At 38.3% G+C, this 17,222-nt stretch overlaps 1 protein-coding gene across 1 annotated transcript; it reads right to left on the bottom strand.

The window, feature by feature from the left end:
- Positions 1-11,287: 11,287 nt before the first annotated feature.
- Positions 11,288-12,322, bottom strand: LOC118070494 (glutamic acid-rich protein-like). The gene has a single exon (XM_035089120.1). It carries the CDS (start codon positions 12,320-12,322, stop codon positions 11,288-11,290), a length of 1,035 nt encoding a protein of 344 aa, XP_034945011.1.
- Between the last annotated feature and the right edge of the window lie 4,900 nt (positions 12,323-17,222).

The raw sequence follows: 17,222 nt of genomic DNA, 5'->3' as shown, positions 1-17,222 counted from the left end.
AGTTTGAAAAATTATATCAAGCTGGGTTCGGATTTGCACCGTGCCCAGTAAAAATTTGGAAGAGAGTGTCTCTTGCGTCCAAGTCCGCGCTTTTTAAGGTGCTTTTCGCGCATCCTTTGGAAGCTTCTAGATTGGCGTTCTCCAATCCAAAGTTTTAATTAATTTAATTATTTAGGCCTAGCCCTAATTTCCTCCAATCATCTACGCAAATTTTTCCCTTCTCACATGGTTTTTACCTGAGCTGCCTTTGCGTAGATCCTTTTCTCGACGTCTCTATTTTTTTATTATTGATTTTTTTCTTCTCTTTACCTGCTTACTTTCTTTTTCCTCTGTGTTCCTGTTACTTCGATTTCTTTGCTTCTACCGCTTGTTATTAAGATTTTTATAAAAAAAGAGACTTTAATTCAGGTTATAACATAACTCCCCACTTTAGGATGAAGCGTTAGTATCCCAATGGTTACTACGCGAATCCAAATTAAATTTTCCCCTGTTTTTATCTTCGCTCAACTCTCTGCTACCTTTACAACTTTATATAAAACTTATGCTCATTAAATTGGTCCTATTGGTTAATTGCTGCTATTAGTATTATTCTATTGAGGTAGTGTGTTCTATTGAGGATGTTTTATTCGAGGTAGTGTCAATGTTGTTTATGTAAAAAAAAAGGTTTATTTGTTTATCGTATTTTTCTTTGTATTTTTTTTTGTATATTTTTTTTTTGCACACAACACCAATATTTGATTCGACTACATACATATTACTAGCATTATTAATAGATTATAATATTCCCTTAAAAATCAGGTATTGCAAACACATAAATAGGATAAATAACACACAAGATTAATACAAATACTTAACCATGATACACAAGATCAATACAGACATATAAGTGCGATGGATAACTCACAATTTTATAATATATATTTTTTACTTAGAGTCTCTACTAATGTCTATTTATATATGTTTTTTACACACTATAACGCCGGTGCAATTTTTTGGTGCTTTCTTCTTTTTGTTGGGTTTTCCTTTTTCTCCATGCTAAGATCTTCAGCATCTTCCTTGCAGTGTAGGTCTTTGCAGCGTGTCTGCAGTGGCTATACCCATATGCCTTGTATCCTTCACAGATTATTTTTACAAGTACACTTCCTCGGATAGTCCTGGTATGGTACGTGACCTCCTTGAACTCACCTCGCAAACACTGCTTTTGTAACTTGGTCACACTGCAATAACGTTCGCGGCAATCTCTGCATTTCACGGAGACCCAGCTGATCCCCAACCCTTTCTTTGTGAATGTGTTGCTTATTAGCATTTTGTGCTTCTGTGTTGATTAAATAGTGCTGATGGCTATTGATGCTAAACTCGAATCAGTAAGGCGCCAGCAAAGCTCTGAGTTGATCGTGTTTTCTCAATAGGCTGGTCACTTCAAAATCCAATCGGTCCTCTGCTGCTCGAATCGCTTGTAACAGTGCCTCGTATATGTCTAGATGACTCCCGACTTGGTACCTGTCTCCAATCCATAGCTCTACTGTCAACGCTCTCTCTCCCGGCTCTTCCACAACTATTACCTTAGGCTTCTGTCCTAAGGTCCTCATGCTCCTAATTTTCAACACTTCATAACGGCATCCTACACAGCATTCTCCTTCAGCACTAGCCATTTTCTTCTCCCTCCTTATTTTGAAAACTCAAGAGAAAAATATCTTCTTATCTGATGATCTCGCTTCTCGTGTTGTTCTTAGTTTGAGTGGTAGCTGGATGACAAGCTTGGCTGATGACTACGTTGGCTGATGATGATGTCCAAACAGTTGAAAATTGCTTTTGCTTCTGTGGTTCCAAGACCAATGGCTGCTAGTTCGGTTTCTCCGCTCATTTTTATACTGCACTCATGGCTCAGAATTCTCCCTCCTAGATATCGTACGCACAACATCGGTGTGTTGTAATTTTCATTTCTACTCTCAGGGGTTGTTGTTTCGTTGGTTGCTACTCTCCTATAGTATTCTCTTTTTTGCAGTAACCACTGCTGTATTTCTATTTCCCTTTGATTTCTCTCAATACTTTCGACGCTCGTGGTACCTGCTACTTGATTTCTCACGCTAAGTTGTAACTCTTCACCTGTTCTTTTTACACCTGATCCTTGTTGGCCATGCTGTTCTCTTACTTCTCTTCTAGTCCTGCAACTCTTTTTTCTCTTCATTTCTGCATATTGAAATCGCTCAATCATTTTTTTTGAAGCACCCTGTGCAGCCCTATGTACGTCTGCATTTGAGTCCTCCTGCATCGTCAAAACTTCTCCTACTGCACAAAACACTATTGTTGAGAGAGTTGTTGTTCCTCAACTGACAAAATACTTTGGATCATGTTGTTTTATTTTCGCCTTACAAAATTTTACCAACAGCGTAACCATACAATCTTCTGCTAGACATACGCAGCCATATCCTTTCTGATGAGATGTAATGTCATGCATAGAACCTTGCTCACTAGTTTGTCCCAACATTGCTGTTCCAAACACGCTAGCCTTAATTACTGGAAGTTTCCAAAGCATCTGATCTGCTGCTCGTCTAGCTGCATAGTGTATATCATAATCTTCTCCTATTGTCATCTCTCCCCTTAACTTAATGAACACAATTCTAGTCTTGGTATGTATGTTAAAGTCTCCATTGTATCAAGCCTTTTCTTGGAAAACATTCCACGCTTCCTTTCCCAATTGATTTATTGGACAATCTTCATCATTACACATACAACAAAAATTTTCTGTTCCTTCTTGTCCTCCAACTTCAATACTAATTCCACTCATTTTGTGCAAAAAGAAAAATCAAATCTTATGGTGCAAATTTTCACACTTAATACCTTAGCAAAAAAAAATTTAGCAGTCAAGTCAGCTTGGTGATACTCTGCTTATCGGGAATATAACTCCTATTATTTTAGTAAATCTATTATTTCAGCTTGAGGCTTATTCAGTAATTCTTTTTTCAATGTCAGTATAGCTCCTTGCAGGGAAGGTAAATCTTACAGCTTGCTGCGGTGGTTTGGGCACATCATATATTGGTCCTAATTCTACTTGAGTAGCAATGGTCTTTTTTATTGTGAACTCGCGCGATCTTCGGAAATATTTGTTGACTAAACCTGCAATAATAAGAAAACCAACTAATGAGCTGAGCACTATAGTAATTATCTTATTTTTAAATATTTTATGCTCAGAATTTTCAATTATTTGACTTATTTTTTTATTTTTCTCTAACAATTTCTCCATCTGTCGACTGATTTCATTATAAATTGTCTTGACAATTATTGCACTTTTATTTGAGTTTTCTGTGGCCTCTGAAGGTTTTTCTATCTTCACATCAAATGACAGTTTCCTATGAATAGCAGTTGGTTTAGTATTATTTTGAAAAACTTCCCCATATAATAAAGTATCTGCTGAGTTCATCATGTGACAACTATCTACTCCTATTATCCCTGTACCGGCTACATCTATTTTCCTAATCTCTCCTCGATAAGTGCTTACATTCACATCTCTTCTGTAATACGTAGTGTATATCCACCCCTTGCTGTTCACCAGCTTTTGCCATTGTATCCCTTGACTTGAGTTTTTTATTACTTTACAGTCCTCAGGTACTCTCCCTTCGTAACCAAAAAATATCTTCGCCTCATACTCAGCTGTAGCTTGTAGCTTGTAAAAAGGATAATCTGGTGGACATACCATAAAAACTCGTGTCTTAAGACAGTTCTTCACTTGCTCTTCACTTATTAACGCGTACCATGCTCTACTACTTGATACCATCAGGTATTTGGCCCTTGGCTGAATTGTAACCATTTCTCTTTTACCTTTGTTCAACTGCAATCGTGGTATGCCATAAAATGCGTACAGGTGATATTCCTGTAAGTCAACCTCTGGTGCTTCGATCAAAAAGATTGTTCTCGCTCCCACGCGACGCACTGTTACTCTTATCATTTTGTTGAAATCATTTAGATTAAAGTATTCTTTGTGTGGCCCTCTCATTTCTTTTTCCTCAAATAGTCTCCTAAAATTTATGAGGTAATGATGCAGCTGTTCATTTGCTGCTGCATTTACTATGTCAATTGCTTTTCTCAACAGTTCCAGATATTTTCTTCGTGACTCTAATGACGTTTCTTTCCATTTTTCAATCAATTCTATTTCTTCAACTGACATTGGTTCTCCTTCACATCTCCCCTCTAGTAGTTTCTTAATTCTCGATTCCTTGGCTTCTACTTCCTCAGTCTCAAATTCTGTTAACTCTTCTATATCATCTTGGAATTTTGATTTAAAGGCAAAAGTCTCATTTCCTAAATCTCCAGTTTTCCGATCTCGGTCCATATGCATTTTCCCTAGGGCCAAATTTACTATTTGAAACCTTCTTTTCTCGTCGTCTTTTATTTCTGGCACCGTATGGTACGAGTCTAACCAGAAAAAGGAGCTTAAGTTCACTTTTCTCTCTAATTCTGTGTGCTGATAAAGATCTAACTGATGTTGTACATCAAACAGGGCTGTTTTGCTACACATTTTCTTGAATTTTAGGATTGTGTCTGCAATTGGTTCAGGTCTCAAGTCAACTAATTTTTTAGGCTCAAATGCAGTAGCAAACTTCCTCTGTCGATTTATCAATAATACTCTCTGCGCTGGCTCAAAATACATCCCTGCTGGTTGCTCTATATTGGTTATCTCTAAAGCTATAGTTACCACCAAAATCTAACTTACTAATATTACCCCTTTCATTATCTTGCAACACACATATTACAATATAATTGATTATGTATATATTTTTTTTCACTCAGGTGCAATTCAAATTCCTTTTTTGTGCTTTTAACAACTCAAAAACTCTCTTAAAAGATTCCCCCCTTTTTTTTATTCACAACGTTAATGCACTTTCTTTTCTCCAAACAAAATGACATCCACCATTGTCTCGTCTTCTTCTAAGCGAGTATCTAATCGTTCCACCTCGCTAGTTAATTGGCGCAAGCTCTTTTTTATTCGGTGCATTTTAGCTCTATATCCTCGCATATCTCTCATCATTCTTTTTGCTAGTTCTAACTTGAAAATCTCAGTCTCATCAGGTGACTTTCCTTTCTTCCTTTCTTCTGATGACCTACTGGATGAGGTTGTTTCACTTAAAGAGTCATCAGTTAAAAATCTGACTTCACTAGTGCTTTGCAATACAACCTTCAAGAGCTTATTCGCGGCTTTCTCTATAGCTTCTCGTAATGATGTCTAGCTACTTTCATATTTCTCTATCCCCATTACTGAGCATTCCACCAATTTTCTTTGTGTGTCGATTACTACATACGTTGGTGCAGTGTTCATGTATTCTTTGCATATTTCAGCTAAGCGTGCTATTATCGCATAGTCACTCCCAGTCACGGAAGATTTGATTACTTCTTCTGGCTTAACACTTATCTCTGCTGATCCCTTTTCTGCCATTTCTGCTTGCTATAAAAAAAATTTTACAACAAAAAAAATAGCTAGTTAGACTGATGCTCTCTCATGTACGACTATAGTAACTTAATATTTTTCTGCACATCAGTATTTATATATCTTTCCAATTAACTAAAAAAGTACATATTTATATTTCTTTACATTACTGCGGATACTCTTTCTCTCGACTACCTCGCTTCTTTCTCAAAAAAAAAAATTTTCCCCTTTTTTTTTTGCAGTGCAAAGATAACTCAAAGAAAAATTTGCTCACTCAAAAGAAAATTCAGTGCATCTTACATTATATATATACACACATTCATTATATATTGTTTCTGTATATATATATTTTTTATACATATGCCCCATGTTGGACTTCCCTTAGGCTGGGATAGTATTGTTCTGGGAGAACCTTGACGTCACTTTTTTGTTGAGCTTCTACCTGCTCTTCTTTATTTCTTACTACTGTTTCAACTGGTTTTTCTTTCTTCAATTGTTCTTCTTTATTACGCGATAAGTATAATAACAGATGCGTTACAGAGCTCCAGACTGCTCCTACTAATTGAATCGACCAACCATAAACTGTATGTAAAGCATATCCATGTATTATGGTGTCAATTACTAATTTAATTCCTCTTATTATCATGATGAATCCTAGTACACCTGCACTTGCTGTCCCAAAGACCATAAATGAACTCCATATCCTTTCCCAGGTATTCTCAGCTATTCTTTTTAATGATTTTTTATCTAGCAACCCTGCTAGAGATATCCCCTGCATATAGGTCTGTTTACCAGTCACTGACCTTGCTATAGTGCTAAGTACAGCTGGTCTTTCTACTGGGAACATTACATGTTCTCTGAACCTATCTATATCCTTTTGAGTGTAGATTCCGCTTGTCGCTAGATTGCCTGGTTGTTCGTATTTCCAAGTTGACTTCATTGATGGTTTGATTTGTTCTGGATCTCTGGCTCTTATAGATTCCTTCAGTATTTGATACCATCGATTTTGAATTTTATACATTGGTGGTATGACTTTATCACAATCTACTTGAATGCCATTTTGCATTATTATCTGTGTTCTTGGACTCAAAAATAATTCCTGTTTTTCTTGACCTACTCTGTAAATTGGCAGCTGATGATAACATTCTTCCGTTGGTCGATATGCTACCTCCACCTCGACACATTTAATTACATGTACAACTTCTCCTGCTGTCACTGCCATGTATCCTGGTCCTTTCATCAATAAATAAGCGATTTCATCAGGTGCCAACGTGGCTAAAACCAATTGGTTTTTCTACACCTGAACTTCTAATTCACATTTCTTCTGCAGGATATCTTGGTACAATCTCTTTACTTGTCCTCTTATGTGCCTCTCTACATAAATTATCTTTGCATTTACATAACTGTACATATCCATATTTGCACTGGACATGACGCCTCGTTCTGCAAATACTCCATCTGTCTCATGAATTATAAAAAGTCTGGGGTGTTCAGTGAGAACAAAATCGTATCTACAAACTGACTGCTGTCCCTTTTTTAGTATAGCAAAGACTACGTCATCTCCCTTCATTGTATACACTGTCTCTTTTACTCCTCCATTCTCTCCAGCTACTAATTGAGCATTTCTCCTATACAATACATCGTATCGTTCAGTGTTGCATCTATCTTCAGGTAAGAAATTTCAATAGGTATTTCCTCGCTCTGAGTCTACGCACGAACCTTCGGTGAAAACACTTGTAGTACCTGACCGTAATCTTATTTTATTATTATCCAAGTTGACCTCAGCATAATAATCATGTATGTGTACTTCTAAAGATCCTTCAACCACTACTTCTTCCCAATTTCCAAATGGGTCATTGTAATGTGATCCTTCACAGTTTCCATTTGTTGATAATTTCCCTGCGAATGTCATATCAAGATTCGTTGTGTCATTTGCTCGTATTCCATATACTCGCTGTTCTATTCCAACTCTAACAAATTTCGTATTGTGCATCTCTCTACATTCCTCCTCTCCAACGTCTTGTCTGTATTGGATATTTCCTGACCTTACTATAGAACTATGAGAATGCATACCACAGTGCATCACTACACGCCTTATCACTTTCTTACATTGTATCACCCTAATACTCTGATATTCCTTGCGTTGTAGTAATTGTAGCCTTACTGTGGTGGAGTTTATCATAGGTGAATATGATGGACATTCTCCTACATCCAATAATGAAAGAGTTGCCACGTTCATATTTCTTGATGCACAATCATATCCTAACATGGCTCCTGCAGGTTGTGCCAGCATGAGTATGATTATACTCGCAAACCAAGTTCGAATAGTCGTGAAGCTCCCCCGCTTTCCTCTTTTCTCTGTCTCTTTCCTTTCTGTTACTTCTCTCTCTCCTGCTCCCTGTAACCTTAGAGTGTATCGTAGTTCTTCATAGTCACGAGTTATTTTCTGTCGTACACTATGACTATATTTTAATTTATGCAACTCTGTAAAACTTTTCTTTATCACATCTTCTGCTGATCTTGCAATTCTCTTCATAGGTAATAATGGTCTCATATCTTCATATATTCCTTCTCCCTTACTATTACCCCCTAGATTTTCTTCTAACTTGATTTGTACTAACACTCTTTCTCTCAGAATTCTGTTCTTTACTCGATAAGCTATATTCAATGCACATTTGCCCCCTGTATTCTTTACTGTATGATGAGCACACTTCTCGTCTGCTAAAGGCAAATCTGGAGTCATGCGTAAATTAATTACTTCTCTTCTTGTATAATGTACCACTATCTCTTCAACTTCGGCTCCCATCACATAAATGTCTCCAACTTTATTTAATATATCTGCTAATTTTTCTAAACTCTGATTCCAAGCATACCCCTTTAGTGTCCATTTAATTCCCAGCAGTGCTTCCTTTATCGTGCAATTATCTCTCTTCTCAGGGCTCATCTTAAAGAAATCATAAGGTGGATCCACTACCCAAGTTTCTATCATTGGCTCATCTACCGCTACTATAGCTATCTCTTTAGGTATCAATTATCCGTTCTCATCATAGAAACCCGTTAAATGCACCACCACTTTTATCCCTTCTAGACTTGGATCCATCTCGTTACCAGTCTAAAAAAAGAAATATGACAAGAATAATTTTCTTCTATTCGCTGTTGCCACTATCAATATTTAATAGTATAAGTCTATTAGGATGCACTACTCTTGCTTAATTTTTAACTTTAATACGTACATTACCATCTGGCATTATTTCTATTACTTTATATGGTCCTTCATATTGATTCTCTAACTTCCCTGATTTCTTACCTACTGCTAGACACACATAATCTCCTACTGTGAATCTTACTTGATTAACTCTTCTGTCATAATATTTCTTTGATTTTTCCTTAGCATGAATCAGGTTTCCTCTTGCTTATTGTTGTAAATCATATATTTTCATCTTTAAGTCTACCAAATAATCTTCATAAGTCATTACATCATCTTTTTCGACCCTGCTCGATGGCAGTCTTGCTGGTCGTCCAAAAACTAATTGGAAAGGTTGATATTGTGTCCCTTCATGTACACTTGTATTGTAAGAAAAAGTGGCCAGCTCTAACCACTCATCCCAGTCTTCTGTTTCCCTATTATTCTATTAATGAGTGATGTAATCGCTCTAATGATCCATTTGATTGTGGATGAAATGCAGTTGTCCTTACTTGCTTTATTTTAAATTTTTTTGCTAACCTTTTCATTAATTTACTAGTCAGATTCACTCCTTGATCGGTGAGAATTGTCTTAGGAGCTCCATATACACATATTACTCTTTTAACCAATCCTCTTGCTATTTCTTCAGAGGATGTTTTGCACAATGGTATGGCTATGGTGAGTTTTGTTAACAAATCTTGTACTGTCAGGATATGTGTATGTCCCTCTTCTGTCTTTGGTAATGGTCCCACTATGTCTAATGCAATTTCATCAAATGCTGCATCTGGTGTATCAGTTATCTGCATAGGTTGTTTTGTTTTTACTCTTTTTAGTTTTTAACTTCCCAGTGGGAAGTTATAGTAATGGGTCCGATTTTGCGAATCGCTAATTTTGACATATCTCCACGTTTTAAGGTCCCCAGAGTTGAATACGATAGTTTTTACGTGGACGTCTGTGTGTGTGTATGTACGTATGTGCGTATATGCGTATGTGCGTATGTTCGTATGTTCGTACGTGCGTTCGGAATTATTTTTCGCCTCGATTATCTCGAGAACAAAAAATGATACCAACGTGGGACCAACTGCATTCGACGCGTAATTACGTAACTTGAAACTGATTAGATTTTCAGCAAGATCGGTCCAGCCATTTTTCATGCAGAATCAAAAAACTGAAAAAATAGTGGACTACCTAAATTCTGCAATTTATAAATTATACCATTTTTTAGACGAAATTTCGAGATCTTTTGAAAAATATAAATATCAAATGTTGAGAATAATTGTACAGAAATATGATGACAGTATTTCATATAAGAAAAATTTTTAAAAAACGAAATCAGCAATAAAGAAATTTTAAACTTGTGTTGGGATGGAGAAAATAGCGTTGAAGATGATAAAATAGTCAATGATTATTGTTAATAATAAGAAATTGTGTTCATAACGATTGAACATTGTTAATAACAAATGATTATCGATCATAATAATATTTGAATAAAAAATTTTTTATTGTTATAAACAACAAAAATAGAGATCTATGCAATATATTTGAATTCTTTTAACGCGTCATTTTTTCTTTTGCTTAAAAAAAGTTAATAATAACTAAATTCGAAAGCCTATTCTAGAATGAATCGACAGTTTTTACGTGGCCGTCTGTGTGTGTGTATGTACGTATGTGCGCATGTGCGTATGTGCGTTTGTGCGTATGTGCAAATATATATATACAAAAAATGATATCGATGTGGGACCAATTGCATTCGACGCGTAATTACGTAACTTAGAACTGAAAAATTTTTCAGGAAAATCGGTAAAGCCATTTTTTTGGCAGAATCAAAAAACTGGAAAAAAAGAAAATTAAATTATAAACAATAAAAATAGGGACCCTTTCTATATATATGAGTACTTTTAACGCATAATTTTTCCGTTTACTAAAAAAATGTTACGAACCGTATGCCATAAATGAAAACATACTTTTTTCGTGTATAACAATGAAATTCGTTGTAAATAATAGAAAAAAAGATCTATGAGGTACATTCGAATTCTTCTAACGCACAATTTTTTCTCTTACTGAAATAAAGTAACTAACCATATCAAATCAATATAAACAGACTCATTTCGTTTATAACAATTCCATTTGTTATAAAAAATGGAAACGGGTTCTATTCAAATTGTTTTTTTATTATTTCTACTGGGAAGTTGGTCGTGTGGACCTTTCGGGTCGCACCCAGACCACTGCAGAGCACTGATATTTTTATTCGACAAGACACACAACTCTTTATATAGTCTTGTACATTTCTCTTCATATCTTCCCAATAATGTCTAAGTCTGATCCTTTGATAAGTTTTCGAGACCCCTTTATGACCCTCTATTGGCGTTGCATGAGCCTCTTCTAAAACAGCTGTATGCTCATTCCATGGGACATACCTGACCTTTCCCAAACAAACCACTACTACTGTATTGACTTCTTCTACACTATCTTTAATATATCTAAACATTTTTTTTCATGTCACTCCGTTTATTGTTTTACTGAAAGCTATAGCTATTGCTTTTAATTTAAATTTTCTCAATAACTCTCGAAAAGGATCCTTCATCCATCTAAAATCTTCTTGATAGTTTCTTCCTATTATTATTGCAATATGTGTTTTCTTGCCTATCTTTATTGTTTTTATTGTTTTCTTTTCAAGATGCTTAAACCTTGGTAATAAGGATCTTTCTTTCAATCTCCTTGACCCTCCATCTTGTGGATTTCCTTCTTCGTCTCCCTTTTCCTGATCTCATAGGTTTATCATCAATTTTTTCTTCTTGCTCCTCTTCACTTTCAATATTTTCATTGTAAATTTCTTTTTCACTGAAATCCCCTATCTCTGAATCTTCTGAGTCAGCGTCTATACTAATTTCTTCCCAGACACCTGACTTGTACCAGCCCTGTGGTGTTTCCTCTTTTTCCTTGCCACTGGCATGCTCCTCACTTTTCTCGAGCTCCTCATGTACTTCTTCGCTGTCTGACCTTTTCTCTTCATTTTCGCTTTTACTACTTTCTTCAGTTTCTTTTAAATCTTCATCCTCACTGGATTTTTCTCCATCTGAATCTTCTTCTAATTCCTCCATCAACTCTTCTTCTGAACTCGAGCTGAGTTCTATGATCTTTTCCGGTCTCCCTCTTTTTCGAGGAATTTGTGCAACATTTTTCTTGACAAATGATTTTTTTGCTGCAATCTTACTGGCAACCAACCCTTTTGTGCTCTTCCTGCGACCTCTTCTACTCTTTTCTTCCCTCTCCAATGCCTGTAGCGTCTTCCTTTTCTGGAACCGCGTTGCATATCTTGGTACTTTCTCTGATTTTTCAGAGCTATGAGCTTTAGATTTATTCTTCGGGTCTGGATTAGCACTGAGAGGCTGTGTCCCTTCATCACGACTGGCGATTTTTCTCTTCTGAGAAACCTTTCGTCTTCCTCCTAATTCCATATCCTTAGTTGGTTGAGTCTTGTCAACTTGATCTGTAGATTTTGATTTTAATTCTGCTGCAGCTTCAGATCTCGTTAACATCATAACCTGCTTTGCCTGGTTGCTATCAACTTCCATATCGGTTTGAGGTGGATTCCTAGAAAGGGCATCTGCGTTGATATTTGTTTTGCCAGCTTTATATACTACAGTAAATTCATATTCTTCAAGTTTTAGTCGCCATCGCGTTAATCGCGAAGTTGGATCCTTGGCAGTCTGCATCCACACCAAGGGTTTGTGATCTGTAACTAGTGTAAATTTCTTACCATATAAATATGGTCTGAATTGTTGCACTGAATGCAAAATTGCTAGAGCTTCCTTCTCAGAAGTACTATACTTTTTGTCATTTTCATTCAATATTCTGGACGTACTACGAATGGTATAGTCATGTCAGGATATTGTAACACTGGCTCCTTACACAGCTCATCTCTTAACCTTTCAAATGCCTCTTGTTGTTCCTGCTTCCATTCGAACGGTAAATTTTTCTTTAACAAATTAGTTAGAGGCTTAGCTATGTCAGAAAACTTGTGAATAAATCTCCTGTAATAGCCAGCTAGTCCTAAAAATTGCCTGATGTTTTTAATGTTCCTCGGCACAGGAAAATTTTTCACCGCTATTATTTTATTTGGATCTGGTCGTACCCCTTTTGCACTGATAATGTGTCCCAGATATGCAACCTCTCTCCTCAATAACTCACATTTTTCTGGTTGCAATTTTAAATTTGCAGCTTTCAACCTACTCATTAGTCTATCGAGCTTTATCATATGTTCTTCTAAACTTTCTGCAAAAACAATTATGTAATCTACATACACAATTGCTACTATACCAATCAGTCCACTTAAAACACTGTGCATCAATCGTTGAAACGTTGCTGTTGCTGTTTTTAATCCAAAAGGCATTCTTTTAAATTCAAAATGTCCTAAATCCGTAGAAAATGCAGTTTTGTGCCTATCCTTCTCATATACTTCAATTTGATGAAAACCTGCTGCTAAATCAAAAATTGAAAAATACTGTGCCTTTCCTACTTAGTCTAAAATATCACATATTTGTGGGATTGGGAAGACGTCTCCCACTGTTTTTCATTCAATGCTTTAAAGTCTAAGACCATACGCCAACGTTTATTCCCTTGTGCATCAGGCTTCTTCGGTACTATCCATAAAGGAGTGTTATACGGTGAATGAGATGGTTGTACAATGTTATTCTTCAAAAGGTCATCAACCTGTCTATTTATTTCATCCTTCAACAGTGGAGGATAACGGTACTGCTTTGTGTTGATAGGTATATCATCTGTCGTTAGAATTTTATGTTTCAAAACATCAGCACACCCTATTTCATCCCCAGGTAGATAATATCTGTCAGAATGTCTCTCGAAATGTTCCCTGATACTGTCCATTTCTTCCTCATTCAAATCCTTCGACTGCATCAGCTCTAGAATCTTTTCAACTCTTTCCTCTCGCTGTACACTAATTACTGCTACATTTGCATTAATTTCTTCTTCATCATCCTCTCTCCTGTACTGTGAGATTTCTTCTAGCTCGATAGCTGGTATTTTAACTTCCGGGTTTGTCACTCGAACATAAAACCCATGCTGTATTCTTGCTGGTATTACCATTGTTTCTTCACGCAGAAAAGGTAAATAACCATTTTCCCACCTTAAACATGTCTTTGAGTACATAACATCTATGTTATTTCTCCCTAAAAAGTCGGATCCTAAAATTCCATCTCTGGTTATTGGAAAATTGCCAGGTACCAACTGAAAATTTACTGAAAATCCCTCAAGTGTAGATGTTATCTCTCCTATTGTGTCTACCAAACTTGGCGTAATCCCTTTTAACTTTAAAATTTTTTCTTTATTGACATATACATCGTCTCTAATTAAACTTCTTTTTATCAAATTAATCTCACAACCCGTGTCTATCATAATTTCCACTGGGCGAATAAATTCTTTTGCATCAATTATTATTGTCGGCGCTATATATTCACAGTTTAATTCAACTGTGGCCACAGAGTATATTCTTCTAGACAATCCTGGGCCGGTGTCTAACTCTCTTCCGATTCCTGAATATGCAAGACCGGGCGCACAATTCGCCCCGTGTCCCGCGCTGCGCCATAATGCGGGAGGGGCTGGCCGTTTTTCTGATTTTGGGCGCCACTACTTCCTCCTCTATTAAAATTTTGAGTGCCTCCTTGGCCTCTATTAATACTCTGAGTACCCCCTGGGCCTCTATTTTCATTAAAATTTCCATATGGGTTAAAATTACGAAGAACTTGTTGCATCCTCTTGTCATTTATACTCTCATTGAAATTTCGATAATTACTTCGTCCTCCCTTTTTACAATAATTTACTGTATGACCGGTCGTTTTACAATTTTCACAATATAAATTCTGTCTTCCATAACTGTTTCCCTCTGTGGTCTTTCCGTTAATTAGTTTGCCTTGGGACGGGCCCTATCCTCCATTTTTTAAGCTATAACATTTCGACGCTCCATGTCCTTTCTTGTTACATAGCTGACAAAGTATTGGATTCGATTGAATCATATTTACTCTATTATAATTTTTCCTGTACTCTATTCTATTTCTATTATTATTCTCAGCTTGATTATTATCTCTTAAACTCTCTATGGCTCTCAACTCTTTCTCCGTAGCTATCGCGAAATCTATTGTCTCCGCTAAATTCTTGTCTCGCGGAACCCGCTGCTCATATGGCGATTTTAATCCTTTAATAAAACATTTAACAAATTCTCTTTCTAAACTCTCAGCTGTAGCTGCATTTATGGCTTGTCCTCCAGCGTTAACCCTATACATCTCCTTTATCTTGTTACTGAGATCTTTTACACGATTCGCATATGTCAAGACTCCTTCGTTGTCCCTTTACACTACTCTTCCCAGCTCTCCTTGCAATTCAAATAGTGTTTTGGTTGGCATAAACATCTTTTTCAAAAATTTAATTAGATCCTCTACATTTTCAAAATCAGTTCCTTGAATACACCGCTGCGCTTCTCCTCTAAGTTTATTTCTTAGCACCTGCACTAACCAACGTTCGTTTGCTGGTGGCACCATTCTTTTGGCCTCCTGACATCCTTCTATAAAATGACTAACATGCGTAGTATTTCGATCAAAGACTGGCACTGCTTCTAACGCGTATTTAATTGAAACAGCAAGCCCCTGGTCATTAACCGCCATTCTGGTTAGATTTCTATTTATTATCTCCTGTCCACCGTTATTTTCCTCTCTTAAATTCTCTCCTATCTGGCTTCTTTCACCTCCTTCTATGAATTATTTACTGTTAAATCTTATTTATTGTTAAAATATTTTATTCACTTATTTAATTCAAAAGGTAAAATAAAAAAGCTAGTATCAAATATTCAACAGTAATGATCTTTTCCCTGGGTTCCACGATCTTTATAAACAAGTGAGTGGAACATAGGTTGAGCACCTACCGGGCGCGTCTCCAGGTGGCGGATAGGAGCATTGTCCGGGTAGTACCGAGTGGAGGCCTCGGGGGCCGCGAGGCGTACCGAGTGCGAACACGAGGGAAGCCGCTGGCAAGTGCAGCTTGGGTGTGTACACACTTTAAGAGGCACCGTGGACCAACTCCCCAAGTCAAGGTGTAAGCCATCGTGCTGAAGACTGAATGGCACTGAGACACTGTGTCGCAAACGATGCCTTTGGGGTATCAGGCGACCCCCCATTGTAGCTAGCCTTACCTGTGCAAGAGGCTCTGCACAGATGGACCTTTATTTCCTCATCACTCGTGGGACTCGAATGGATGACTTAAACAACATTCGGAGTAGTGGGGGTCCTATTTCTTCTGACGAAGAGATAGGATTTGGAAAAGCCGAGGCGGGACGAACCAGCGAGGACGGCGAGGTGCAAACCGAGCTGCCTTGTAAGGAACGACCTGCTACCGGCAAGGAGGATCAGGGGAAGAAATTCGATAAACCTGATCCACCGTCACGCCCCAATAAGAAAAAGCTTTGCGGTGCAGCGAGGAAGAGGTTGAAGAAGGCTAAGCTGCTGGAACTGGAGAAATCCGGGGCTAGCACAGCCGGAGCGAAGGCTGAGCCAAGTCAGAGGAAACTGGGGGCCCCTGTGGTAACCAGCAGAATCTCTGAAGGCAAGGCAATTTCCTGTGGAACCGGGACTGACCTTAAGGTTGAGACCGGAGCCACTAGCTCCACCAAGTCGGGGTCTTCCACCGAAGCCTTGGGTAACACCAAAAGGCAGAGGTCGGAGGATTGCACCCTCCCCGATACAAAATGTCGAGCGAAGAAGGCCTGTAGCACCTGGGCCTGGCAGCTTTGCTGAAGCGGCTGCGGGAGGCCATCGCGCCGGACCTCTATCCTTCTGCGACCCTCAGCAGGCAGCAAGGGGAACTAGTGCTGGCAGGACTTCTTCGGGCCCTGGACGATGCCATCAAAAGTGGCACTGTTCTGGGATTTGAGAGCCACAAACTCGACAGAGGGCTTCTGTGGATCAACTGTCCTGATGAACGGGCAGCCACATGGCTCAAGGTGACAGCCCCCTCCATTAAGGTCTTGGAAGGAGTAAACCTCGAGGTTCTCGAGAGGGAGAAAGTTCCAAGACTCTCCAGGGTCACCGCGACGTTTCCCCGGCCACCGGTGGATCCGGCGGTGATCTTAAAAAGACTCGAAGGCCAGAACGCCGGACTGCACACCAACCTCTGGCGGGTTTGGAGCACGAAGGCGATGCCAACACTGACTAGCTTAGTCATTGGTGTGGACGACGAGTCATTAAAGCTCTTGAAAGGGTTAGGAATGAGTCCTTACTGCGGCCTAGAGAGCTCGATTCTTCGAGGCGCCAAAGGCTGTGGAGGGGAAGCAGGCCGAACCCGGAAAGAGGGAATTACCGGTGGCAGGGACCTCCAAGGTGAAGAACCAGGAGTTGGCAAGGGTGGGGAGGGTCCTGTCTCAGATCAGGCTGACCAACATGGTAAAGCCTGGAGCAGAACCTACGGGTAACCCTCCTACGGGAGAGGGCGCAAGAAGGGACGGTGACATGGCTGGCCCTTCTACGCAGGATTAATCTTCCTCCTACGCTCCCGCATCCCAATCCTATTCCCAACACGCGAAATCAAACGGCGCCGAAATCCCTGTGATAT

This window comes from Chelonus insularis, unplaced genomic scaffold, assembly GCF_013357705.1.
Source record: "Chelonus insularis isolate UGA/USDA-ARS -01 unplaced genomic scaffold, ASM1335770v1 contig_61_pilon, whole genome shotgun sequence".
Classification (NCBI taxonomy): domain Eukaryota; kingdom Metazoa; phylum Arthropoda; class Insecta; order Hymenoptera; family Braconidae; genus Chelonus; species Chelonus insularis.
This window is presented reverse-complemented; position numbering and strand designations above follow the sequence as displayed.

What these genes read in the sequence shown, in the direction of transcription:
- LOC118070494 (XM_035089120.1), bottom strand. Translation starts at nt 12,322, where the DNA reads ATGCAGACTGCCAAGGATCCAACTTCGCGATTAACGCGATGGCGACTA.